At 48.7% G+C, this 26,603-nt stretch overlaps 1 protein-coding gene across 3 annotated transcripts; it reads right to left on the bottom strand.

Moving 5' to 3' along the window:
* Positions 1–1,614: 1,614 nt before the first annotated feature.
* SPNS3 (SPNS lysolipid transporter 3, sphingosine-1-phosphate (putative)) lies at positions 1,615–26,423 on the bottom strand. Of its 3 annotated transcripts, none has more exons than XM_088657762.1 (12): positions 26,108–26,423; positions 23,489–23,554; positions 19,897–20,033; positions 17,861–18,012; positions 15,724–15,790; positions 15,090–15,235; positions 12,671–12,826; positions 11,663–11,852; positions 10,833–10,898; positions 9,545–9,643; positions 7,531–7,720; positions 1,615–2,594 (listed from the first exon to the last, which is right to left on the bottom strand). In XM_088657762.1, exons 1-12 carry the CDS (start codon positions 26,292–26,294, stop codon positions 2,530–2,532), a joined length of 1,521 nt encoding a protein of 506 aa, XP_088513888.1. In that variant the 5' UTR covers positions 26,295–26,423; the 3' UTR covers positions 1,615–2,529. The 3 variants fall into 3 exon arrangements, with proteins under 3 accessions (XP_088513888.1, XP_088513889.1, XP_060139097.2); XM_088657763.1 differs by lacking the exon at positions 1,615–2,594 and adding an exon at positions 4,650–4,809; XM_060283114.2 differs by lacking the exon at positions 1,615–2,594 and adding an exon at positions 5,182–5,891.
* Between the last annotated feature and the right edge of the window lie 180 nt (positions 26,424–26,603).

The raw sequence follows: 26,603 nt of genomic DNA, 5'->3' as shown, positions 1-26,603 counted from the left end.
GTCTTCTTTCACAAAGAGGGTCTCCGTGGGACAACTGCTTCACTCCTGAGCCTCAGGACTCAGGATGAACCAAGGGTCTTACTCAGTGTAAGGCAGCTTCCTAATGAAGTGTAGGTGGGCTCTGACGAGGCAAGACACAGCGATAACAGCAAGACCCTTTCTTGAACTACAGTATACCTCATGTTACATTTGCTTCATGTTACGTTTTTTCAGGTTGCGTCCCACGGCGACCCAGAAGTACCAGAAAGGGTTACTTCTGGGTTTCACCGCTCCCGCATGCCCAGTAGTGCTAAATTGCGCTTCGCGCATGCGCACAAGCGCCAAATCACACCACGCACCTGCACAGATACGGCGCTTCAGGTTGCGGCCGTTTCACGTTGAGAATGGGCCTCCAAAATGGGTCCCGTTTGCAGCCAGAGGAACCACTGTACATAACTGGGAAACAGGGGCAAAGCAACTGCTTATATACATTCCTGAAAGCCTGGGCTACTCCCACTCCCACCGTGATCGGCTGTCTAAACTTCCAAGCTGAGAATCACGACTCAAGAGTTCAAGGGCCAATGGCAGAGGCCCAAATCCTGAAATGTTCTGTGACTGGACATCATGTATCGAATCAGAACATAGGAGCTCAGAATCCTTAGTCCAGACTCAAGCTCAGGCAAACACAGACCACTGAATACATAACACCTAATATGTAATAAATCCATTGAATCAGGCAGAAATTTGTGTATTAGGTAGGGATCAGGTAGAAGAAGAAGAAGAGTTTGGATTTGATACCCCGCTTTATCACTACCCAAAGGAGTCTCAAAGCGGCTAACAATCTCCTTTCCCTTCCTCCCCCACAACAGACACTCTGTGAGGTGAGTGGGCTGAGAGACTTCAAAGAAGTGTGACTAGCCCAAGGTCACCCAGCAGCTGCATGTGGAGGAGCAGAGACACGAACCCGGTTCCCCAGATTACGAGTCTGCCGCTCTTAACCACTACACCACACTAGCTATGGTAGAAATTCAGTTCTCATTTGAAGGGGGAAGATATAAAATTCTCACTTTTCGGAGCACTACGTGAACCAAAGCACAACTATTCTTTGACATTAACACTCACCTGATTTTTGCAATCCACTCCCTCAACTACCCAATGTTGGTTGCATATACTGTATCCATTGGGGAGTGTGCATAAAAATGAATACAGTCATACCTTGAGTTGCGTTTGCTTCACGTTGCTTTTTTTCTGGTTATGAATGCGGCACTCCCGGAAGTGTTTACTTCCGGGTTCGCCGCTTCGTGCATGCACAGGAGCGATCTACGCACTTCGCGCATGCGCAGCAGCGCTCTATCACTGCACGTGCAGAAGCGGCACCCTACTTACGGACTTTTCGGGGTGCAAACCTGGCACCCTAGAACGGATCGCGTCCGTAAGTAGAGGTACCACTGTAGATCAGGCATAGGCAAACTCAGCCCTCTAGATGTTTTGGGACTACAATTCCCATCATCCCTAGCTAACAGGACCAGTGGTCATGGATGATGGGAATTGTAGTCCCAAAACATCTGGAGGGCCGAGTTTGCCTATGCCTGGCATAGATTCATGAAATTAACATGGAAAACTGTGGGGAACTTGCTTGCAAAAATGTTTAGATCAGTCAAAACTGCATGCAGGAATGTATTGGGAGTAATGCAAACTATAATGCTGGGAAAATTTCACGGGGACTTTTTAAAATTAAAAAAACCACACACACAAACTGATGCAGAAATGTGAGGAACTGGACTTAAAGGTGAAAAAACAAGAAACCGAAACTGACGCCATTCATCCCTAGTCCATACAAGATAGGACCAGGGTTCACAGAAGAGTTTTTGCCAAAGGAGCAGTGAGGAAAGGTCATAGTTTTGTCACGTTGTAAATGCAGCCGAGACGCGATGTCAAATTTGGGCAGCAATGGAACGTGAGGAGTCTAAGGGGAAACCAACAAGTTGGACCGAGGATTCGTCTAGCTTGGCACTTTCTAAGCTTCTCAAGTTGGAGATTAATTCTACTGGAAGTGGCTAGAAGGGATCCTTACGGTTCTTTGCTAATCTCTCCAAGCTGTTGGGCAAATGGCTGCCCCAGGCTTTGCACCCAAGCTCTGTTCAACTCAAAGCCCCCAGGGTTGAACCTGGAAACTTCTCTGCGCAATGCATGCGCTTGGCTCCTGAAACACGTCCCACCGCCCCCACCCCTAGAAGGAGCTGCCATATACCACGTAAATTTGGACGCGAGGCTGGCATGTCTTACTTCCACTGGTTATGTTTTCTGAAGGAAGTTGTCACTTGAACAGCTCAGCTATGTTCCTGGCTCCTGGAGCCACCAGATTCCTTGGCAGCTTCGGAGACAGTGATGGCGGCTGGCCATGTGATTTGCAGCCCACTTTGAATGTCACGCTCCAAAGTCAGTCCCAGAAGCTTTCCCCCGCCCCTCACCAGATGGAGGGTGCGTTGATAACCGTTCATGCCTCTTCTTTCCTGATGAGAGCGTGTTTGCGAAGGGGAGGAGGCAGCTCTAGGACACAGGAAGCTCCCCTTGGACTTCTCCTTCATCCCGGACGTAGCTGATGTTTTCTGTGCCTGCAAAACCCCAAGATCCCATGTTAGGAAAGACATCACTTTGAGAAAGGTCTAAGCTGCTGTTTCTTAAAACGGGTGGGCAGGGGCGGAGGAATGGGGGGTGCGGTGGGTGCTGTCTGCCCCGGGTATCACCACTGAGGGCGGTGACAAAATGCTGGGCGGCACTCACCGTGGGGCCTGCAATGTGCGCAAGCCATGCGTCTCTCCTGGGAGAGACACAGTGGCTTGGGTGTGTGCAGGCTCCGCACTGCCCAAACGGTCCACCCACTGCCTCCCTCCCAGCTGTAGGGTGGCTGAGTGGGAGGAGGCAGGCAGACTCCGGAGGCCCCACGGTGTGCCCCGCTCCATGCACCTGAGCGGCTTCCTCCACCACTGTGGATGGAGCACCTTCAACCCCAGAGCTGCTGCTGAACCACAACCTCCCATCCTCCTCCCTGGACACTGGCAATCCTGACTGGGGCTTGAAAACCCTCCAAGTGTCCCTATTTTCCAGGGACAGTCCCGGATTTACAGAAGCCCAGTTTCTAATTTGATCCCAGAATGTCCCACTTTTCCTTAAGTAAAGGTAAAGGGACCCCTCACCGTTAGGTCCAGTTGCGGACAACTCTGGGGTTGCGGTACTCATCTCGCTCTATTGGCTTCCAGGTCATGTGGCCACCATGACAAAGCCGCTTCTGGCGAACCAAAGCAGCACACAGAAACGCCGTTTACCTTCCTGCTGGAGCGGTACCAATTTATCTACTTGCACTTTGACGTGCTTTCGAACTGCTAGGGTGGGGGGAGCTCACCCCGTCACGGGGATTCGAACCGCCAACCTTCTGATCGGCAAGCCCTAGGCTCTGTGGTTTAACCCACAGCGCCACCCGCATCCCCGCTTTTCCTTAGGACATCCCTATTTTCATGGGAGAAATGTTGGAGGGTATGGAGTTATGTGACCCCCCCCCAAGCCAAGGAGATAAGTAACTATACAACTTTTAGAATATATCTGAAGGCAGCCCTGTATAGGGAAACTTTTTTAAAAAAATTAATTAAGTAGGAAGCCGCACAGAGTGGCTGGGGCAACCCTGTCAGATGGGTGAGGTATAAATAATAAAATTATTATTAGTATTATTATGGAATATGATGTCCCTATTACCATCATAAGAGAACTGTTGGAGGGTATGGGCTTATGGGGTTCCGCATCTTGGAGGGCACCAGGTTCCTCATCCTTGCTTTAAAACCTATTCTCTTTGGAAGCTTTCATGAAAAGGCTGCTTTAGCTCCTTTCCTGGAATGCTTTCGATATATTCCGAACACACTTTTCAACAGGCGTTTTAGAGAGGAGAATGTCCTCCTGGGGATTCCCAAAACTGCTTGATAAGGAGAGCGCCAGAAGCTGGTGGGTTTCGTTCACACTACGGTTGTCAAATTAGCATCTCCTAGCGAGAAAGCTAATATTATCTCCTGCTACTTCTGCTGCAAGGGGGCTGCTCTGCTCAGATCTTCTAGAGAAGAAATGTAAGGAGACCCCTGCTGGATCAGGCCAACGGCCCATCTAGTCCAGCATCCCATCCCTTCAGTGGCCAACCACATGCCTGTGGGAAGCCCGCAAGCAGGATTCGAACACAAGAGCACCCTCCCCTTCTGTGGTTTCCAACAACTGGTATACAGAAGCATACTGCCTCCAAAGCTGGAGGCCAGGGATGCCAACTGTTAGGGGCCGAGCCCGACTGGGGTTCCCCAATATATTTGGGAGGGGGCTGAGGCCCGCAATGTCAAAAAAATCAGGGAGCGGAGCTGAGCACTGAGTGGCAGGCCCTGGCTGGTGGCAGTGGCAGGAGGAGGAGCCTCCAGCCATTGAAGCCATGCTGCTGCTGTGCTTGGCTCCACCCCCTGGCTCCTCTCAACATCCTGATTTTGCATGCATGACTTCACATGCAGTGCCGCCCCCCCCCCGAAAACACCCTTGCAACCTGGTGCCTCTGGTAGAAGTTGAACATAGCCCTCAGGTTTAGTAGGCCGTGACAGCTTTATCTTCCATGAATCTGTGTACAACAGAGGACAACAAGGGGGGGATGAAGAGGCCATGGAGCGGGGCCCTCCCGCTGAAGCCCCGCAACTCCGAGCCAGGACCCTCCGTTGAGACTCTTGCTTGGGAAGTCTAGCAGCCGCTCCCTTCCTTGGCTCAGGGTGAGGAGATGGGGCCTTCATTTGCCTGGGGAGGCCATTTTTCCACCTGAGGAGAGGAGGTGGCACAGACTCAGCTGCCAGTGAAGGAGCAGCATCAGACCTTGTCTCTGAGACAACAGCAGCGCATCAAGAGTCAGAAGTAAACCCAACCCCCACGAAGGAGCCTTTGGGAACCTTTTTCTTCTTTATATTACTGCCAGCAGGTGGAGACTCATTTGCTATAACTGCTGGAAACTCTGCGAGTAAAATATTTGCTTATTTGCAAAGCTAGGTGTCTGTGATTTATTCTAGCCTAAGTAGTTTTGTGGGGAATGCTTGTTTAAAGGTGGATGAGGGCAGATGGGAAGCCAACCAAGTTTTAATGTGCTTGGTAGCAATCACCATTGTGCTAACTATGCTATGAGACAGTAAAACTCTCTCCTCGAAACCTCTTTATTCAACACGCACAAATTAAGGTCAGGGGTTGTCTGTAGGGCATGCATGCATTTGAGTAGCTGGACAATCTCTGTTTAAAAGCATGATGGGCCGGGAGGGCTGATTCTCGGAACAACTTCACACTCCTGTGCAGTCTCAGCTCCCAGCTTCTGATCTGTATCCCTGGCCTTGTCCCTGAACCTTGAAGCTCCTCTCCTTGTGCTTTGATCCTTGCTGCAGCTCTGGGCTTTTCCTGCTCTTCATCCTGCACTGGAATAAAGCTTGGCTACTTGACATGCAAGAAAGGGCACTTGCCATCATTCTTGGGCTGGGACAGGTGTAGCTTAAAACAGTCGTCCAAATCCTTTCCTCTACATCTTTTGCCTTAATCTGCACCATCAGACCCACAGGGGGCTTGAAACCACATAACGCTGGACTTATATTTATTAGAACTTCCCAGGCTTTCCTCCTATGAGCCGCAGGAACGGCAGTGGTGCAAAGCAGATGGGTGACCTCAAAAGACAAGACCATTTAATAATGTTCGGCAAACTACAGTTCCCATGGTAGGAGTTGGGTATATTTAGCCTGGAAAAGAGAAGACTGAGAGAAGATACAATAGCCATCTTCAAATATCTCAAGGGGTATCACATGGAGGATGGAGCAAGCTTGTTCTCTCCTTCTCTGGAGGGTAGGACTCGAACCAATGGCTTCCAGCTACAAGGAAGGAAATGCTGCTTTAACATCTGGAATAACTTTCTGACAGTCAGAGCTGTTTGACAGTGGAATGGTCTGCCCCGGGACAGAGGTGGAGGAAACTGCTCGGGAGCCTGGGGGTGGCATACCCAGGGACGGGGCAAGCCGCCCATATGGGCAGGGCCTCCGGAGTCTGCCTGCCTCCTCCCACTCAGCCACCCTACAGCTGTGGGGGGGGGAGGAGGCAGCGGGCAGACCATTTGGGCAGCGTGGAGCCTGCGTGTGCCCAAGCCACCGTGTCTTTCCCAGGAGAGATGTGTGGCTTGGGCGCACTGCAGGCCTCACAGTGAGTGCCGCCCGGCATTTTGTGACCCCCCCTCAGTTGTGACACCTGGGGCGGCCCGCACCCACTGCACCCCCCTTCCTCCGCACCCCCCTTCCTGCCCCAAGAGGTTAGAATCATAGAGTTGGAAGAGACCACAAGGGCCATCCAGTCCAACCCCCTGCCAAGCAGGAAACACCATCAAAGCATTCCTGACAGATGGCTGTCAAGCCTCTGCTTAAAGACCTCCAAAGGAGGAGACTCCACCACACTCCTTGGTAGCAAATTCCACTGCCCAACAGCTCTTACTGTCAGGAAGTTCTTCCTAATGTTTAGGTGGAATCTTCTTTCTTGTAGTTTGAATCCATTGCTCCGTGTCCGCTTCTCTGGAGCAGCAGAAAACAACCTTTCTCCCTCCTCTATGACATCCTTTTATATATTTGAACATGGCTATCATATCACCCCTTAACCTTCTCTTCTCCAGGCTAAACATACCCAGCTCCCTAAGGTGTTCCTCATAAGGCATCGTTTCCAGGCCTTTGACCATTTTGGTTGCCCTCCTCTGGACACATTCCAGCTTGTCAGTATCCTTCTTGAACTGTGGTGCCCAGAACTGGACACAGTACTCCAGGTGAGGTCTGACCAGAGCAGAATACAGTGGTACTATTACTTCCCTTGATCTAGATGCTATACTCCTATTGATGCAGCCCAGAATTGCATTGGCTTTTTTAGCTGCTGCATCACACTGTTGACTCATGTCAAGTTTGTGGCCTACCAAGACTCCTAGATCCTTTTCACATGTACTGCTCTCAAGCCAGGTGTCTCCCATCCTGTATTTGTGCCTGTCTTTCTTTTTTGCCCAAGTGTAGTACTTTACATTTCTCCTTGTTAAAATTCATCTTGTTTGCTTTGACCCAGTTGTCTAATCTATTAAGGTCATTTTGAAGTGTGATCCTGTCCTCTGGGGTATTAGCCACCCCTCCCAATTTGGTGTCATCTGCAAACTTGCTCAGGATGCCTTCAAGCCCATCATCCAAGTCATTGATAAAGATGTTGAATAAGACTGGGCTGTTAGGTTTAACATCAGGCTGTAAGGTTGTTAGACTCTCCTTCCTTGCAGGTGTTTAAGCAGAGGTTGGGTGGCCATCGGTCATGGATGCCTTAGCTGAGCTTCCTGCATTGCAGGGGGTTGGACTGGATGGCCCTTGAGGCCCCTTCCAACTCTACTATTCTACGACTCGATGGTTCAGGTGGAAAGGTCGGACTGGCAAAGAATGATGGTCAAAGCCAGGGCGATGCTCACAGTACAGATGCGCTGAGCCCAAGAGTCAGAGTTACCTTTGACTGGCGGTGGGGGTGGGGGTTCAGCTTCCAGCCGATCTTCTTTGATGCGGAGGGCGGTCAGGAGGAAGCAGCCTCCCCCAAGAGCACCGACAAAGCAGCATAAGACAAAGCTGTACTGCAGGCTCCGGAAGGACGCGAGGAAGGAAGAAGCCCCTGCCTGTCGCTTCTGGATTTCACCGGAGATCTGGAGGGGGGACATGATTTTTTACTCTGCTTATTGCATTTATACCCGACCCTCTTCCTCTAAGGAGCTCAAGGTGGCATCCATGGTTTCCCCCCTCCCCATTTAATCCCCACAGCAACCCTGGCAGGTAAGGCTAGGTCAGGAGGCAGTGACCGCCCCCCTGCCAGCTCACTAATAATAATAATAATAATAATAATAATAATAATAATAATAATAATAATAATTTTTTATTTTTACTCGGCCCATCTGGCTGGGTTTCCCCAGTCACTCTGGGCGGCTTCCAACAAAGATTTAAAATACATTAAAATGTCACACATTAAAAACTTCCCTGAACAGGGCTGCCTTCAGATATCTTCTAAATGTAAGGTAGTTATTTATTTCTTTGACATCTGATGGGAGGGCGGTCCACAGGGCGGGTGCCACCACTGAGAAGGCCCTCTGCCTGGTTTCCTGCAGCTTTGCTTCTCACAGTGAGGGAACCACCAGAAGGCCCTAGGCGCTGGACCTCAGTGTCCGAGCAGAACGATGGGGGTGGAAACGCTCCTTCAGGTATACAGTGGTACCTCAGTAGTCCAAGCGGGATATAACATGCACCACTCTGGCGAGACAGTCCGCGGGCAGGTAGGGTCTCAACCTGCGTAGCAGATGGAGCTGGTAGACAGCTGCCCTCAGTGAGCTTCATGACCAATTGGGGGATTTAAACCCCGTTCAGTTTGTCCGTGTTGCTTTTTCTGGTTGCTTTTGGACTTGACCTCAGCCTGCCCTAAACCTTCCTGGGCCCTAACACAGATGAAGCAAAAACTCTGGGGTGCATAAACTGATGCATTTGACGGCCTGAATGGTGCCAGCCCTCTGGTGGCCAAAGCTGGGATTTTAGTTCTTCCAAGACTAGGAAATAGGTAAATATGTCATTTTCTCTCATTTTCCCCCGCCCTAGGGTCAGTTCTCCACATTTCACTTTGCAAATTTACCGTATTTATTTTTTAAGAAAGTTCTCATGAAAATTCATTGACATTTTAGTGCAGATTTTTGCTAATATACATATGCTTCTGTGCAATTTTGCCTAAGCTGCACATTTTCTCTAATGTAATGCATATTTGTCTGCTATCTTCAAAAATATGTTCATTTTTATGCACACTCAACCTCATTATATGCCCATGAATTGGCCAGAGAACTGATTGGCAAAATTAAGTCTAGCCTAAGTATTTTTGTGGGGGATGTTTGTTTAAAGGAGAATTTCTAATTTTGAAGTATAGAAGAATTGTGTTTCCGAAAGTGCAAATTAGGGAGGTTTCCTTTAAATGCAAACAGTACTGAATTTCTCCCCGTAACCCTATTCAAGACCATTTGGTTCTTGAGGGACCAACAGGAGCCTGGCTGGCTGTGTAAAACTCACTTTGTTTTACTTTGATCTGAGTAAATTGGCTAATATATTAGCAGTGGTGCAGGTGGTCTTGGACCTCTGATGGCTTTCCTACATCTGGTCATTTGGTCTTCATCCACTTAGCTCTCTTCCTGACCAGCTGACCATCTTTCGACCGCCTATCTGCCTCTGGTCCTAGGTTGGTTCCCTTATCTGGTGCCTGATTTCCTGCCTGTCTCGGATTATGCCTTCTGCCTCTGGCCCATTTGAACATTGCCAGGATCAGGAACCAACTTCAACCTGCCATGAAATTAAGCCCCAAGCTCAACACCTATTCACTCACAGTGCAAAGAGTTTCTATGTACTTGTAAAATGAGATCACTTTGTACCGTTTCCCACCAAGAAGTCGGGGGGGGGGACTTCAGCCCACCCCCACCTCTAAAGCTGCCCATATAACTTACGATTCCAATGAGATAGGGGCTTCCGGCATCACCAAACAAATGACTGACAAAAATCTGTACAGACAGTGCGGTGGATTGGCATGTTGGTTTCACGACATACTGAAAAGTCAAAGGGAAAGTAGGTCAAGGTAAGTAGAAAGTAGGAAAGACCAGCTAGATGTGCTTGGACTATCAGGAGGAAGCCAGCAGTAAATCACACTGTTCAAGTCAGAGTTAACTCTTTATCAGCAAAACCACATTTGATGCAGGAGTGTCAGGCCTAATGAGCACAGCAATTCATCTCCGGCAGGTCTTGCCCCTGTGAAGCAGTTGTTGAGACTGAAGGTCCTCACCTCCACACACAGCTGCCTAGGTCCTCTCCTCTCCAGGGCTTTTCCCAAGCAATCAGAGACTGTGCCTACATGAAGCCAACCTCTCCTCCACCCTTTTCATGCCTCTTCTGGTTCTGTGAAACAGGAGGGGAGCCTGTCACAGCAGGAGGGGGAGCCACCTGTGACTCTGCGCCAACCTGACTCCTCTTGGCCTCTCTCTTCTTCTGCTTCAGCTACTGCCTCTGATTCTGGACTTCTCTCTGCCGCAGACTCTTCCTGCTCACTCAGCCCTGTTGCCTCTTCAGTGTCCAACACCTCCTCCCTCTTTCTCCCTCTGACCACCCATTGTCGCCCCACCACCAGTCCCCGAGTTCTGAGCCTTCTTCCCTTGGGGGTTCCCCAGCTGGCCCTCCAACATTTCCAGGCTGTAACACCTACATAAGGAAGCAGGGTGTGATTGCCATATTAGTGCTTCTAACGTGGGCCTTGCCTTCCTAGCAACATACGGCTGGTACCTGGATTGCTAGCAGATATGCCAGTCCTACCACAGAGACGAACAACACAATTTCCTGGGTGTGCCTGGCTTTGCACTGCAAATGCCTGAAAGGGAGAGACCCCTTCCGGATGGTGTTCAAGGAGGGTGGCCACACATCCAAGTCTACAAGGACAGTCCTCTAGCCAAAGACATCCTCTTTGGCTGCAACCCAGCACACACTTTCCTGGGAGCAAGCCCCACCCAACACAGAAGGACTTGGCAGCAGGATAATATTCATGGGATTGCATGTTAAGTCATTTCACATTAACTTGAAAAATGCCCCGCTCTCCCCCCGCCTCCCCGTGTGACTCGTCTCTGCTACGTTTCTGGCTATGGACCTGAAGGGATGTGAAGGTAGAAAATAGAGAGAGCAGAGATCTAAGAATAGGTGTATTAGGTTATCAGCAAAATCAATATGACAGAAAAAGACAACTGAACTCACCAACAGTATGTCAGTCACAATGGCCCAGTTTAAGGATAAAAGAAATTCTCCAAGGGCAATAAAAATCTGAAATAGGAAAAAAGCACAAAGAGAGAGAGGCAGAGTTGACAGGGCATTGGAAATGAGCAAATGCACACACAGAAAGACCAAATAGAGGCCAAATACTACTCTCCATCCTTTTAACGGTTCATGTTTTGGGTACCAGCAACCCTTACACGATCCCACCTTCCCACCTTCCCACCAATGAGCTGAGGGCGGTGTTACCAATGTTGGGTTTCAGCCAAGAGAAATTAGGAACATGGGAAGCTCCTTCATTTTGCCAACAAGAGCTGGCAAAGGGTATAGATTTGCTCGTAAACCGGCTTGCAGGAGCTTGTGAACAAGGAAGTGCCCAAGTGACAGTAGCAGCTACTACAGGCTCCAACAGCTGCTACAGCCAACTATGGGAAGCCTCCCTCTCAGGGTTCCAACCTGCTTTGCTGGTACAATTTGACCACTTAAAACAAAAAGCACTTAGCTTTCAGGGTGCAGATTTACCCAGTGCAATGACCAAAAATTAAATACTAAATAGGGTATATTGATGAGTATGCTAGAGGCCCCTGGCACCCTGTCCAGGTTTCCCTGGTGATATTGCCTGCCCACATATATGAAATTCAGAAAGCTTTGTCTCGGTTTCTGCAATATTTCAATCTTTAAATCTTGAGGACTAGAAACCTTTCCAAGCCAGCATCTCTGCTATGAATGCCCCAATTCCCCCATAGGCAAGGTTGTCTTTGAGGAGGGGCCACCCGCTAAGGCAAAACCCCTCTTGCCACATACTTGCCACTTACATATGTAGCTATAATGCTTTCCTGAGCCAGCATGATCGCCAGATACATGGATGGAGATGAAGCCAGCAAGCCCACAGCACAGATCAGAGGGTCAGCCATTGCGTTGGTCTTCTTGAATCGTCTGGCAGCTTCTGCTCCAACTAGGACTCCAAAGATGCCAGTTGCAATAGTTATTCCTCCAAATATCTGGCTGGTGGACAGGAAAAAATATGTGTGTGTTTTAAAGACCACAGCAGGTTATATAACCTTATAAACATTGGCTCTGTCGATTGGCTGACTATTTTATTACTGTATCATTGTTATTACATGACTGGGTCTTTGTGCTTTGACCATGCTGTGGCAGGCAGAAATTACTTATTTTTATTATTAAATATGCCTACTACCCTATACCCATAAGGACGCGGGTGGCGCTGTGGTCTAAACCACTGAGCCTAGGGCTTGCCGATCAGAAGGTTGGCAGTTTGAATCTCCGCGACGGGGTGAGCTCCTGTTGCTCAGTCCCAGCTCCTGCCCACCTAGCAGTTCTAAAACATGTCAAAGTGCAAGTAGATAAATAGGTACCACTCTGGCGGGAAGGTAAACAGTGTTTCCGTGCGCTGCTCTGGTGGCCACTTAAGTGGCTTAAGTCATGCTGGCCACATAACCTGGAAGCTGTCTGCGGACAAATGCCGGCTCCCTCGGCCTATAGAGCGAGATGAGCGCATAACTTCAGAGTCATCCGCGACTGGACCTAACGGTCAGGGGTACCTTTACCTTTACCTTTACCTTTACCCTATACCCATAGATCTCAGGGTGGTTCACAAACCAAACAGGTGTGATATTTCTGCAATGCTTCATCCGTGCCACAACCTTCTGTTGTTGTGTACACACACACACACACACACACACACACACACAGAGAGAGAGAGAGAGAGAGAGAGAGAGAGAGAGAGAGAGAGAGAGAGAATCTCTCCTATGGAGCGTTCCCCATGCCCTCCGTTTGCTTCTCCCAAAGGAAGCTTGTCTCACCTGTTGGAGGTATCACACGACCCTTCCTTTTGGCAGGGAGGGACAGCATCATGGATAAGCTGAGCTCTGGAAAGGAACACTGGCATCCAGAACCCCAGAGCTCCGACGATGAAGGACATGGCTGTCACCCCGAGCGAGGACCACAAGAAACTCCAGCTGAAAGTGGGTGGGGGTGGAATAAGAAACCTATTTAAATAGTTTCCTTGGTGTCTTGGGTTTTGGCTTGTCATTGCTCTCCAAATCAGGGGGCAGGAAAACCTCAGGCCTGGGGGGCAAATGCAGCCCTTGAGGCCTTTCTATCAGGCCCTCAGGATTTCATTAAGCCAAACCTCCCCTCTCCAGGCCACAGCCTTAGCTTGCCGCATTCCGCAATTTCCTGGAGTGCTTCTGGCTGACTAAACTGTGATAATAGCCCTTGCTCGTCAGGGTGAATGGAGAGGTGCACAGATAGCTCGGTCGGCAGAGCATGAGACCCTTGTTCTCAGAGTCATGCGTTCTGCCCCCACATTGGGCAAAATATTCCTGCATTGCAGGGGGTTGGACTGGATGACCCATGTGGTCCCCTCTACAATTTGTGATCTATGTGTAGACACCCCTGGCCTTTACATTGTTGGAATACAGCTGACTGTAAAAAGGCAAGGGTGACACCTGTTGTTCCATTGGAGGCTGCCCCACCAACCTCCATCTGCCCTCAGTCAGCCCCCACCTGCCTGCCTTCTTCCTTATAACCTGCCCAGCAGGTGGGCCCAGGCTCCCACCTTTCTCCTCCTCCTCCTCCACCTCAGTGTTGCCCCTTTTAGAACTCAGCAGGGAGGAGGATAGGGTAAAACTAGAACTAGCTGCTTTTGCCTGTCATGGGCTCTGGCGCCACCTACTGTTGGGCTCCTTGACTTCTGTCCTACCAGCAGCTGCTGTGTTGCTCTGCTGAATTCTGGCCTTTGGCTCCACCCACTCTTGCCTTTGGCTCTGCCCACCATCAGCCTGTGGCCCCCAGAAGGCTGCTTGCAAAGTGATGTGGCCCCTAGGCTGAAAAACACCCCTCCCAGATGCCAGACAGTATACTCTATGCATCTTTTAATTAAGGAGAAGGAAGACAAGGTGATGTTCGATAGCTCTGGGGGTTAGCCAGCTTGTTCACCAGAGCATTCTGGGTAATCAGGGAATTTTTAATTCTTAGAGTGCCTTTCTACGTTGATGAAAGCCATCTGCAACCCACAGAAATGACAAAATGTTAGCATTTCACAAGCCTGAAATTTCTGTACCTACACCATAAACGAGCATTTTACATGATAGCCAAGTACGGCACACAGTAAGGTAATTAAGCATCCAGGGGTCTTTTACCTTCCAGAACAGACAATGTTCGCTACCTGACTTGGCCCTGAGCATGAAATGTTCAAAGGATGCCTAGAGAAGATTTCTCCAAGTCAACATCGCCCTCTACTGGATCCAGCTCAACTTGCAGCACCTTCAAGATGCACGGATTTGTCAAAATATACAGTACAGTGGTACCTCGCAAGACGAAAATAATTTGTTCTATGAGGCGTTTCATATTGCGAAAATTCCGTCTTGCGAAGCGCGGTTTCCCATAGGAATGCATTGAAATTTAATTAATGCATTCCTATGCGCAAAAAAAAAAAGCGCAAAAAAAGGCGGCGACTCACCCGCCACAGCGGGAAGTTTTTAAGGCTCTGGGAAGGGGGAAGCAGGCCAGGGGTCTCCTCCCGCCACAGCCTCCGCTCCTTCAGGTGCTGCCGCTGTTGCCGCCAAGGGCCACCTGGCGAGTACCGCTGCTGCTCCTGCCGGATCGCCAAGGGAGAGAAGCGGCCCGTGCTTGCCCGCCAGCCCGCCAGCCCGCCAGGGAGGAGCCGCGGAGGCCACCATGACCGCTGAGGGGGGCAAGGCCGGAGCCGTGGAGGCCTCCATGACCGCCGAGGAGGGCAAGGCCGAAGTACCGCGCCGCCGCAGGAGGCAGAAGCGGCGGCCGCGGACGTCACCCCCGGCCACAACGGCGGAGTCCTCAAGGTAAGCGGCGGCGGCTTCCTTTCCCCTCCCGTCGCTGTCACCGTCAGAATCCGAACTGAGGCCTCCCCTGGAGCGCAGGATGGCGAGGCTACTGTTCTTTGTCTTGCGAAGCACGGCCATAGACGATTTCGTTTTGCGAGTCTTCAAAAAATAATAATCGCAAAATGCTTTCGTCTTGTGATTTTTTCATTGCGCAAGGCGTTCGTCTTGCGAGGTACCACTGTATAAGGTTTGGGGGCCTTGAGCCTGGTCTTCATCAGGGGCACAGTGTTGTCCTCAGATGGCAGATAGAATTTATATATGCATATTATACTACCTAAGGTTAAAAGCTGCGCTTCCAAGCAAAGGGTTGGCATTCCATACAGGCACTGAAAATTCAAATTATAATGATTCTTACTTTTTGCAAAGCGAAGAAATGTCCTTGAGCCAAGTTGAATCCCCTCTGACTTTGTCAGCTGTGGGCTCCGCAGCTCCATGCCGGGATGATTCAGGAACCAAGAAAATGAGGAAAGCCAAGCCTACAGCTCCCATACAAGGGGTGACCTACAGAGAACGGAACAGTGGCTGATGTTGCAGGAAAAGGGCTTTCAACAAAAACCATGATTAAAGCGGCAACACTCTGATGCTCAATCGGGGGAGTTATGGGCAGTGGGTTATTGGGCTGTTGTTTTTGTTTTGATTATGCATTTTGTGATTTTATATTTCGATTTTATTCTGCGAACCGCCCTGAGACCTCCGGGTATAGGGCGGTATATAAATTCTATTAATAATAATTGAGGCAGAAAAGATGGAGTTCCTATAAGCTCTTGCCAATCATTTTTTAAAGCAGGCCCTTGGTTTTAGCATTGCAGACCTCAAGGCACTGTCTTCTGCTTCAAACAGTTTCTGCCTCTTCTTGAGACAGGATAATGGTGGGCTGAGGCTAGCAGTCAGATTTGTTCAGATGGATGAAACTCCCTTGATAAAACGCAGAGCCGAAGAACCCCACCATTTTGCCCCCCAAAAGGGGGGTCTGTCCAGAAAAGACTCACCCTGAACCCCCAGTTCCAGTGGCCAGTAGCCGACGCCATTCCAGATGTCAAGATGTAACCGAGCCCACTGCAAGAGAAAGGAAACGCACAGTTTTTATCTGACTGCTTCGAACCACTGAGCATGACGAGGGGACAGACTGAGCACCAGTTTGGTTGCCAGGTCACCAGCCTAGATAGAAGCTCTTCATGGGAGGGGCTACAGCTCAGTATTAGAGCGCACATCTCCCATGCCAGTGGTCCAGACCTCCAGCCTATTTTCCAGGGACAATCCCGGATTTACAGAAGCCACCCCGGTTTCTGATTTGACCCTGGAGTGTGACGCTTTTCCATAGGACGTCCCTATTTTCAGCGGAGAAATTTTGGAGGGTTTGGAGTTACGCACCCTTGAGCCAAGTAGATAAGTAACTATGCAACCTTTAGAAGTAGGGTTGCCAGACTCAGTAGAGGACAGGACTTCTGTGCCTTTAATTGTCCTGCTCTCTTCTGAGTCTGGAAACCTTAAAGAGAAACCAGCAGACCCTTTGCTTGGAAATTAAACCAAGGGTCTGCTGGTTTCTCTTTAAGGTTTCCAGACTCAGAAGAGAGCAGGACAATTAAAGGCACAGAAGTCCTGTCCTCTATTGAGTCTGGCAACCCTATTTAGAAGACATCTGAAGGCAGCCCTCGATAGGGAAGTTTTTTTAATGCTTCATGTTTCTTTATGTTTTAATATATGATGGAAGCTGCCCAGAGTGGCTGAGGCAACTCAGTCAGACGGGCGGGGTATAAATAATAAAATGATGATGATGATGATGATGATGATGATGATGATGATGATGATAGAATAGGACAGGCATCCCCAAACTTTAGTCCTCCAGATGTTTTGGACTACAATTCCCATCTTCCCCGACCACTGGTCCAGTTAGCTAGGGATCATGGGAGTTGTAGCCAAAACATCTGGAGGGCTGCAGTTTGGGGATGCCTGGAATAGGATGACCCTATTTTCATGTTGGAGCTTCGGTGGTCACTTCTTAGCCTCTCCAGTTAAAGAAGTTTAGAGTCTCTGCAGTTCCTAAATAAAACATGGCTTCCAATTGTGGCCAATGACTGATCCTCTTCAAACAACAATCAGAACCAATCAAGAGTCTAGATAGAATGTGGCCATGGATGCAGCTGTCTTGCTGAGAAGTTAAGCAGGTCCAGGTATGGCCAGTGCATGGATGAAAGGCCACCTAGATAAGCTGCATGCCTGACACATGGAGTTCCGTGAGGAAAGGAAAGAGGGATATCCATGTAGTAAGTGGGACCTGCAACAAAGTGTTGCAGTGGGGACTGCTGTTGTTCCGGATTCCCATTCCACCCAACCTGGTTTTCTGTGTCCCCTCTCAAACCGCCCCCCCCCAAAAAAAAACAGTCAGCATGGGGCTGTTTGAGAGGTTCTCTCCCAATGCACCTCTAGACCTTTCTTCAATGTTCGAAACTCCCATTGTTCTAGGGGCATTTTGCAACAGGGAATTTCATCAGCGCAAGACGTTTCTGAGCTCCGGGTGTAGTACTGTGCCTAAGATTTCAGATTAAAACTGCAGAGTGGAAGGAAAGGAGGACCTTTTTCTGCCTCCCCACTTCCAGCTACTCTCTTAAGACTGGATAAGAGACCCTTTTAAGAATATTGGGGGGGGGGGGCAAGGGAAGGACTAGAGTCTCTAGACCATGTTAAAAATGAGCATAATATTTTAGCTGCAGTTCATTCATTTTCAGCTTTTTATTCTTGTTGTAAAAAAAGCGCACCTAGACATTCCTTTGTTGCGTCCATAACCTGGGTTTGAGGTGCCATTTAGCTCCTCGCTTTCATATCTCTGTTTCTAACACTGCCTTTCTTCCCATAAATATTTTTTGCAGTTCTACATGTCTCGAATTCCCTGAATCCTGCAGCTAATTCCTCCCAGGTGGTTTTGAGTACAAAATGATTGGCACTTTCAGTTTGATCATCAGAAATGCAAGGATGGAGGGGCGGGTGGCCTATCCCCCCCCCTGCCAAAAGGAAAATGAAGAGGCTCCAACCAGAACGTCTTTTGCCCCTGCTTCTCCCCTTCCCCACTTCCACGCTGCTCACCAGCCCCAGATCCTTCCCAGCTTGTCTCAAAGAACATAGATCTACCTTCCAACTGGTATGAAGATATAGAAGAGCGAAAGCATGCACGTCCTGCGGTCTTTCTCAAAGAGGTCAGCGATGATGGTGGGCGCGATAGTGGAGTAACTGGCGGTGCCAGCACCCACCAGTCCCCGCGAAATGAAGAACAGCCAGGGCATCTTGAGGAAGGGGAGGAGATGTGCAAGATATTGAAAAGGGCACACATTAAATAGCACCTTCTAGCACTCGGCATAGCCTTTGTTTATTTTAATTTATCCTCCTGTCCCTTCAGAAGAAGCTCATGCCGAGCAGAAGACAAGACATAAAAAGATACACAAATTTCCCTGTCTTTACCCTCTTTTCCGTCTTATAGGCTGTAGCCCACCATCCTGTCCAGGCAAACTATTATAACATAAAGCATGCACCTTTATTGCCCAGAATATCAAGTTTCTCTGGGCAGTTCCCTTCGTTCTAAATTGGGTAAAGGTAAAGGGACCCCTGACCATTAGGTCCAATCGCTGACAGCTCTGGGGTTGCGGCGCTCATCTCGCTTTACTGGCCGAGGGAGCCAGCGTACAGCTTCCGGGTCATGTGGCCAGCATGACAAAGCCGCTTCTGGCAAACCAGAGCAGTGCACGGAAACGCCGTTTACCTTCCCACTGGAGCGGTACCTATTTATCTACTTGCACTTTGACGTGCTTTCGAACTGCTGGGTGGGCAGGAGCTGGGACCGAGCAACCAGATCTCACCCCGACGCGGGGATTCGAACCGCCGACCTTCTGATCGGCAAGCCCTAGGCTCTGTGGTTTAGACCACAGTGCCACAGCCTAGGTAAAATTGAGTACTGTATTGAGTTGTTCTCCTAGCCAGTGCTTTTTTTTTCAGCCGGAGCATGTAGGAATGCAGTTCCAGCAACTCTCAGGTGAGCGCCATTGCGGGCCAGCGCACCCCCCACTGCCTTTTTGCCTTTATGTACGACTGAGAAGCCCAAAATGTACATTTCAAGTCAAAACAGAAGTTGGCCAGCTTGTGCAAGTCTACACTTTTTTTAAAGACCTATGCCTCCAGCTAACTCCTAGCTGTGATTGGTCAAGCTACAGGGCAGGGCCAATTATTATTTCCTTCTCTTCAATCCGTCTCCAGGGTAGTGGCAGGGGGCTTTAAGCTTCCCAGCCAGGCCTCTACTGTCGCACGTGCGCGTGTTTGCACGAGGGCCCTTCCAAGCTGCCCTAGACACCTGCCAGAATCTAAGAGAATGAGGGCGGAGGGAGGAGGCACATTTATTTGACCTATACCAGAACCAGGGTTAACCCCCAAACCAGCTAGGGAGACAGCTGGCTGTAGTTTTTTGCACCTCCGCAATCAGCAAATGGGGCTGTTATCAAACTGGCATCTGTTCAGGGCTGCCATAAGTCGCCTGGCGCCTTATTGTAACAACTTCACAGTGAATTCCGGCACATATTTTTCTTGGGGGTGTGTGTGTGTTATGTACTGAGCTGAATCCTAGAACAATAGGATTCAGAATCAGCAGTCTGATTGGTCCGCAGGAGCTACCCAATCCAACTCCAGGTGGAAGTGAATCCGCAACCTGATTGGCCTGCAGGAGCAGCCAATCAGGCGGCTGGCAGAAGTATATCTGCAACCTGATTGGCCTGTATAAGCAGCCAATCAGGCTGCAGGCAGAAGTCAATCCACAACCTGATTGGCCCACAGGTGTAGCCCTGAAGTAGCCAATCACGCAAGGCCCATTGTGTAAATAATGTATATAAGCAGATGGTTTTGGGAAAAGGGCATTCTTCTTCTCCGTGATGACTACGAGCTGAATAAAGAGCATGAAATTCACTCTCGACTCCGAGTATATTTCAGGGGGTAAAGCACTGCTCCTAGCTAATTTTTAAAATATGTTCCACCACCCCTTCGCATTTGTAATAGATGAGCCTCTGCTCATTGAACTAGCTTTGGATTTGCTGAATGTTCGAACGCCACTATACCAATCCCAAAATGGAACATCTATTCACACAGACAAACCCCCACCCCAAAAAAACCAAATAATTGACACTTACCCATTCAGGGATGAATGAGCTGGCGAGGGTTATGCCTGACCAGAGGATTACCCCAGCACTCAGGATGATTTTGCGGTTGTACCTGTCACCGAGATATCCAAAAAGAGGGGCCGCCACCAAGAAACAGATAATAAAAACTGTTGTGGAAAGAAGCAAGAAGAGTGGTCAGTGTTGACAGCTGTGTGGGAATTCACCAGGGCTTCCATTTCAGTGTATTTATCACATTATTTCAGTTTTCTTCAATTCATGGAATCTTAAGAGTTGGAAGGGACCGCAAGGGTCCAACCAGCTGCATGCAGGAATCTTTTGACCAGTGTGGGACTCGAACCCATGATCCTGAGATCGTGAATCTCATGCTCTACTAACTGAGCTATCCTAGTGTCCACCTCATCCTTCTACCAAAGATCTCAGATTTGTCATAAACACACACATTTTTGTCCTCCTAACAACCCTGTGAGGTAGGCTAGACTGAGACAGACTGGTCTAGGGTCTGCTAGTAAACCCCATGGGAACTGTGGGTTTAGATCTTGGCTATATTCAAGGTGAATTTACAAAGACAGAAGCCTGTTTTAAGAACCTTTGCTTTGGTTAAAAGCATAAAAGCCCCCTGCCGGATCTGACCGGAGGCCAACCTAACCTAGTACCCTGTTTCCTCATGGTGGCCAGATATGAGGGCCACAGAATTCAGCATAGTGCCTGGGCCTAAACTGAACTTTTCCACAAAGAGGGGCTGAAGAAATGAGCAATCAGAGGTGAGGAATGGTAAAGTTCTAGGCTTTATTTATTAGATGGCTCAGGACCTCAAGGACGCCTCTCCCCAAAGAAACCAATCCTCAAACTTTAATCATCAACAGAGGCCCTTCTTTGTGTGCCTCCTCTGTGAGAGATCCAGAGGGTAGCAACACCAGAACGGGCCTTTTCGGTGGTGGCTCCCCATTTGTAGAGTATTTTCCCCAGGGAGGCTCACCTGGCACCGTCATTACATGTCTTTAGGCCCCAGGCAAAAACATTCCTCTTTACCCAGGCCTTTGGCCGTTAAATAATCCATGTCCTCGTTAAAGCTGTGGGAGGGAGCTGTTTTTATGATTATTTTATTATTATGCTTTTTAAAATTATTTTATGATTGTGCTCTGTAAATGTGTTCTTAATGTTGTACACCGCCCTGGGATCTCTTGATAAAGGGTGGTATAACAATAACAACAAACAACAAATAAAAAAATAAAAATAAACGAGCCAGGTTTGAATGGAATGAACTTGAGAGTTCTGAAGAACTCACACATCGATGTGCTGATCTTCTAACAAGAAACAGATAACCTGTGGCCTGTTGTCTTTGTCCATGAAGTTTTCTTGGCAAAATACTGGAGTCCCAGTAGTGATGTATGGAAGTGAGAGCTGGACGATAAAGAAGGCTGATCGCCGAAGAATTGATGCTTTTGAATTATGGTGCTGGAGGAGACACTTGAGAGTCCCATGGACTGCAAGAAGGTCAAACCTATCCATTCTGAAGGAAATCAGCCCCGAGTGCTCACTGGAAGGACAGATCCTGAAGCTGAGGCTCCAATACTTTGGCCACCTCATGAGAAGAGAAAACTCCCTGGAAAAGACCCTGATGTTGGGAAAGATGGAGGGCACTAGGAGAAGGGGACGACAGAGGATGAGATGGTTGGACAGTGTTCTCGAAGCTACGAACATGAGTTTGACCAAACTGCGGGAGGCAGTGCAAGACAGGAGTGCCTGGCGTGCAATGGTCCATGGGGTCACGAAGAGTCGGACATAACTAAACTACTAAACAACAACAACAAAGCTTGGCCTCTGCACCAGGGGGCTGGAAAACAGCCAGTCTAACACCAATTTTTAAAAAGAAGTCTGTGTGGCCGGGGAGAATCCAGGAAATTACAGGCCGGTTCCAAGTTCCGCTCCAGATTAATTGGTGGAACACACTGTTAGAAATAAAACAACCAAGTATATAGAATAACAAGCATAGCTGAAGTTATGTCTTACTAACCTTGAACTGGCCCAAAACAGAGCTGCACTTGTGGTTTGAAACACAACAGGGGAACACCCCCCCCCCTCTCATTTTTTAAGCCCTAGAATAGAATATGGACAACCCTTGCCACTGGCAAGACCTATTCATGCAAACATAAAATCCATTTTGAAAGCAATTTTTGGCTTCGCCTTCACAAAGCTGCAGCAAAACTGTAACTTAACCTCCTCAGATACCTTATGTGATTGATTGATTGATTGATTGATTGATTGTTGTTAAAGACCCTGCACTGAAGAAAACTAGCATGTCCAGACAGTCTTGGCTTCATTCTTGGCATGCTAGTTTTCTATATACAGTGATGTGTTTATTTATTTGAATGTGAAGCAGATCTTTATTTTAGTTTTAAGAAACAGAGACCAGAAGGCAAAGGGAACATGAGAGGATTGTGTTACAACAGACGGGTCATTTGGGAAGGTTGCCTGCACAGGTCTGTCAAAATGCCACAATTTCACAGGGGGGCAGATATGAAAACACAGGATGTGGTGTTGGGTGCGAAATTCAGCTTCCTGAGAAGTGTTAACCTAGAGACAGATCTTCATTTGTATGGGTTTTGCGTAGCACAAAATTCCAGTATTCTCAGAACGCTATTTTGAATTTCTTTCTAGAAGGCTGCCTTATGCAGAGTCAGACCATTGGCCCATCTATCTCTATACTGTCTGCAATGGTTGGCAGTTGCTCCCCAGGGATTGAAACTGGAGTCTCTCCTCGCCCTTGTTACATCCTCGACATCATTACATCCACCCACTCCACCCTGTATTCATTGCTGTTTCCTTTCTGCTGCAGTTCGCCATCTGACAAAAAATGGCACTATTTGTCTCACCGTCCGCTGTGGTGAAATTATGCAACTTGCGTAATGTATATAATGAATTATGTCGCTCCACTTCATTCATTTCAATGCAATGCAAATGCAGTAGTAGCCGGGGGTGAGGTGTAGATAATGGATTATTGTCAGGGGGACTCCCTACAGGGAGCCTCCCCCCCCCCCCCGTCATCCTGACCAGCACGTCGCCCAGCGACAGCACAAGCCGCGAGTCGGGAGGAGGGAATGAGGAATGGAGCGGTTTGGAGAGAGGGCTCAGTGAGGTGTCAGAGCCCTGGCAACGCTATGGAGGACAGAGAGTGCAGGAAGGGCTCAGAGATGTGTCAGAGCCCTGGCACTGCTCTGGTCAAGGGTCAGCAGATGAGGGACTCAGCAAGACGTCGGAGCCCAGGCACCGCCCCAGCCAGCAAGAGGGGAATCCTCTCCTTCCGGCGCCCGAATTAAGGCGCACGCCCACACGTAGGGCGAAGGGGCGGCGTTTTGGGGTGTCCAGGCTTTTATGCTGGCCGGAAAGCAGGAAGCAGCCATTGCCGGGTTCTGAATCGGACTAGGCGGTCATGTTCTCTATTATCTCTGCACTGTAAATAGTATGCACAATAAAACTCTTAAAGACAGTGTGGACTGGAGCGTCTTTACTCGAGAGTAGCCGCAACAATCCCCTGACAGCTATGATCATACGCAAACTGAATGCAAGAAAAGAGAATACCATTGCATTAACATGGTTTTACCTGTGTGTAACAAGCCTGCGCTGCTGTCTCGTAGTTTGAAGTAGGTCTGTACGTGTTGAAGCACCCCTGTAACAAAGCAAAAATCCATGACAACCACAATGTTACAGCGATAGGATTAATTTTGACTTCTTAAAGTTTGTTTGCTATCCCACCCTGCATTTTATCCTTTGAGTTAGGTTAGAGTAGCCTGAGTTCTCCCATGACTGGGTAAAATCCAAGTCTGCTCCTATGACATGATAGTCTCCCTCCCTTTGCCCCAGCTTGTGGGATGGGGAAGCAGAGGTTTAGCAAAGGAGTGCTGCTTTGATCTAGCCGCTCAGGTTATGCAAAGCTGCCTTTACTACTCGTTGTTTTGCTTGCAGAGAAGCAGGGATCACCCATCTCACTTTGCTTTTTACTTGAGCTCTTATGAAGCTTAAATCTGTTGATAACCTAACAAGGGAAACCCTCTGAGAATCAGTGTCCTGCTCTTCGTTGACATTTAGATCGGGCATCCCCAAACTCTGCCCTCCGGATGTTTTGGGACTACAATTCCCATCATCCCTGACCACTGGTCCTGTTAGCTAGGGATCATGGGAGTTGTAGTCCCAAAACATCGGGGGGGGCCGAGTTTGGGGGTGCCTGATTTAGATGGAAGAGGCTATACAACCAAAGGGTAGAAAAGGAAAGGAGCCTGCCTTTCCATTTCGCAGAATTGGCAAGCCCAAAATAGCATTAATTCTTTGTTGGGGACATCAGAGGTTTGTGAACTTTTGGTTTAAACATACAAGCCCCTTGGATATGGGCATGGGGCAGGACTCTGGAAATCTAGGACAAAACATGGAGGGCAACAGGCATGGTCTGGCATGTCATACCGAAGGGGATCTGTGGCTGTGTACGACTATGCCTTTAATGCACATTGGAAGCACATTTCCCTCTCAAAGAATTCTGGGCTTGTAGCTCACCCCTCACAGAGCTCCAGCTCTTATCATTTTGTTGCATTTTAAGAACATAAGAAGAACCTCTGCTGGATCAGGCCAATGACCCCATCTAGTCCAGCATCCTGTTCTCACAGTGGCCAACCAGGTTCTTGTGGGAAACCCGTAAGCAGGATTCGAACACAAGAGCCCATCTCCCCTCCTGTGGTTTCCAGCAACGGGTATTCAGAAGCATTGCTGCCTCCCGGTGTGGGAGCAGAGCCATTGTGGCTCGCAGACGTCTTATCCTCCTTTAATCCTCTTTTAAAGCCACCAGGTTGGTGGTCCTCACTGCTTCCTGCAGGAGCAAGTTCCATCTTTCAATTACACACCGCATGAAGAAGTGCTTTCTTTCAACACTCAGATTCGTTGGAGGCCCACAAGTTCCCATGTCTATGGTGTAAGGGAGAAAAACCTTCCTCTTTCCACTCTCTCCATGCCAGGCGTAATTATCTAAACTTCTATCACGTCACCTCTCGCTTGCCTTCTCTCTAGACTAAATAGTCCAAAACGCTGTCATATTTCCTTGCTGATACCCTCCAACATTTCTCTGACGGAAATAGGAACATCCTATTCCATCAAAAGAATTGGTGCTTTTGAATTATGGTGCTGGAGGAGACTCTTGAGAGTCCCATGGACTGCAAGAAGATCAAACCTATCCATTCTGAAGGAAATCAGCCCTGAGTGCTCACTGGAAGGACAGATCCTGAAGCTGAGGCTCCAATACTTTGGCCACCTCATGAGAAGAGAATACTTCCTGGAAAAGACCCTGATGTTGGGAAAGATGGAGAGCACAAGGAGAAGGGGACGACAGAGGATGAGATGGTTGGACAGTGTTCTCGAAGGCACCAACATGAGTCTGACCAAACTGCGGGAGGCAGTGGAAGACTGGCATGCTCTGGTCCATGGGGTCACGAAGAGTCGGACACGACTAAACGATTAAACAATTCCATCATCACCACCACCATTTTCTTATTTATACCCTGCCCATCGGCTTGGGTTGCTCCAGCCACTCTGGGTGGCTTCCAAAATATATAAAAACATAATAAAACTATACAGATATTCTTCTAAAGGTTGCATAGTTGCTAATCTCCTTGGCTCTGGGGGAGTCACATAACTCCGTACCCTCCAACATTTATCCAATGAAAATAGGGACGTCCTAAGGAAAAGCAGGACATCAAATCAGAAACTGGGACGGCTTCTGTAAATCCGGGACTGTCCCTGGAAAATATGGACACTTGGAGGGTCTGGAGACTGTTTAAAAAATAGTGCTGTTAAAAATATTTATTATTATTATTATTATTATTATTAATTCAACTTATACACCACCCTATATCCGAAGGTCTCACGGCAGTTCCCAACAAGACCACAACATATAAAATCAAACCAAAAGCAGTAACCCAATAACACCCCCCCCCCCAAAAAAAGCCACATTCTAAAAGGGTGCTGCATGTCAATAAGACCAACCAAAGGCCTGGTTAAAAATGAACGTTTTTGCCTGGCGCCTAAAGGTGTATAATGAAGGCGCCAGGCGAACTTCCCTGGGGAGAGCTTTCCACAGATGGGGAGCCACTGCAGAGAAGGCCCTGTTCTTGTGTTGCCACTCTCCGGACACAGCTATCTCTCAGGGAATGGACCCCAGAAAAGAGGGGAGTCATCTTACCTGGGACAAGAAACCAGTCCATGTAATTCACCAGGTTAAGGTAGCACAGCACTGCAACGGCGACAATAGACCTTCTGGCCGTGGGACTCCTGGCTCCCTGGTCGTCTTCGCCGAATTCAATGAATCCATAACCCTTCAAGGCTATGGGAGACTGAGGGGGCAGTCCAGGGGCCACCAGCTCATTCATGGCCCTGGACCAACTCTGCTAATCAAAGGACGGGCAGGATGTGAAGCCGATTTCGAGCTCCTTCTTTATGAGGAACTTCACTCTGCACGGTCATTTCCTGCAAAAAAAAAAAAAAAAAAAGCCACTTGTTAAGCCGGCCACAAAAGCTCTGAGCTTCCCCCTCTCAAGAAGGTTGCACATTTGCAGAGAAAAGCCAGGTCTCTTCTCCCACACGACAGCAGAAAACCACTTGACCTTGTAAGGCAAGAGGAGAGGGAAATGTGTGCAGGGTTAATTCAAGACAATATCCTCTCTTTCTTTCTTTCTTTT

The sequence above is a fragment of the Zootoca vivipara genome, chromosome 14 (assembly GCF_965207765.1).
Source record: "Zootoca vivipara chromosome 14, rZooViv2.hap1.1, whole genome shotgun sequence".
Classification (NCBI taxonomy): Eukaryota; Metazoa; Chordata; class Lepidosauria; order Squamata; family Lacertidae; genus Zootoca; species Zootoca vivipara.
This window is presented reverse-complemented; position numbering and strand designations above follow the sequence as displayed.

What these genes read in the sequence shown, in the direction of transcription:
- SPNS3 (XM_060283114.2), bottom strand. Translation starts at nt 26,294, where the DNA reads ATGAATGAGCTGGTGGCCCCTGGACTGCCCCCTCAGTCTCCCATAGCC. An exon ending in ACTGGAACTGGGGGTTCAGG is followed by an intron (nt 15,236 to 15,723) that starts GTGAGTCTTTTC and finishes CGTTCTCTGTAG; the next exon opens with GTCACCCCTTGTATGGGAGC. An exon ending in TTGTGACTGACATACTGTTG is followed by an intron (nt 9,644 to 10,832) that starts GTGAGTTCAGTT and finishes TTGACTTTTCAG; the next exon opens with TATGTCGTGAAACCAACATG.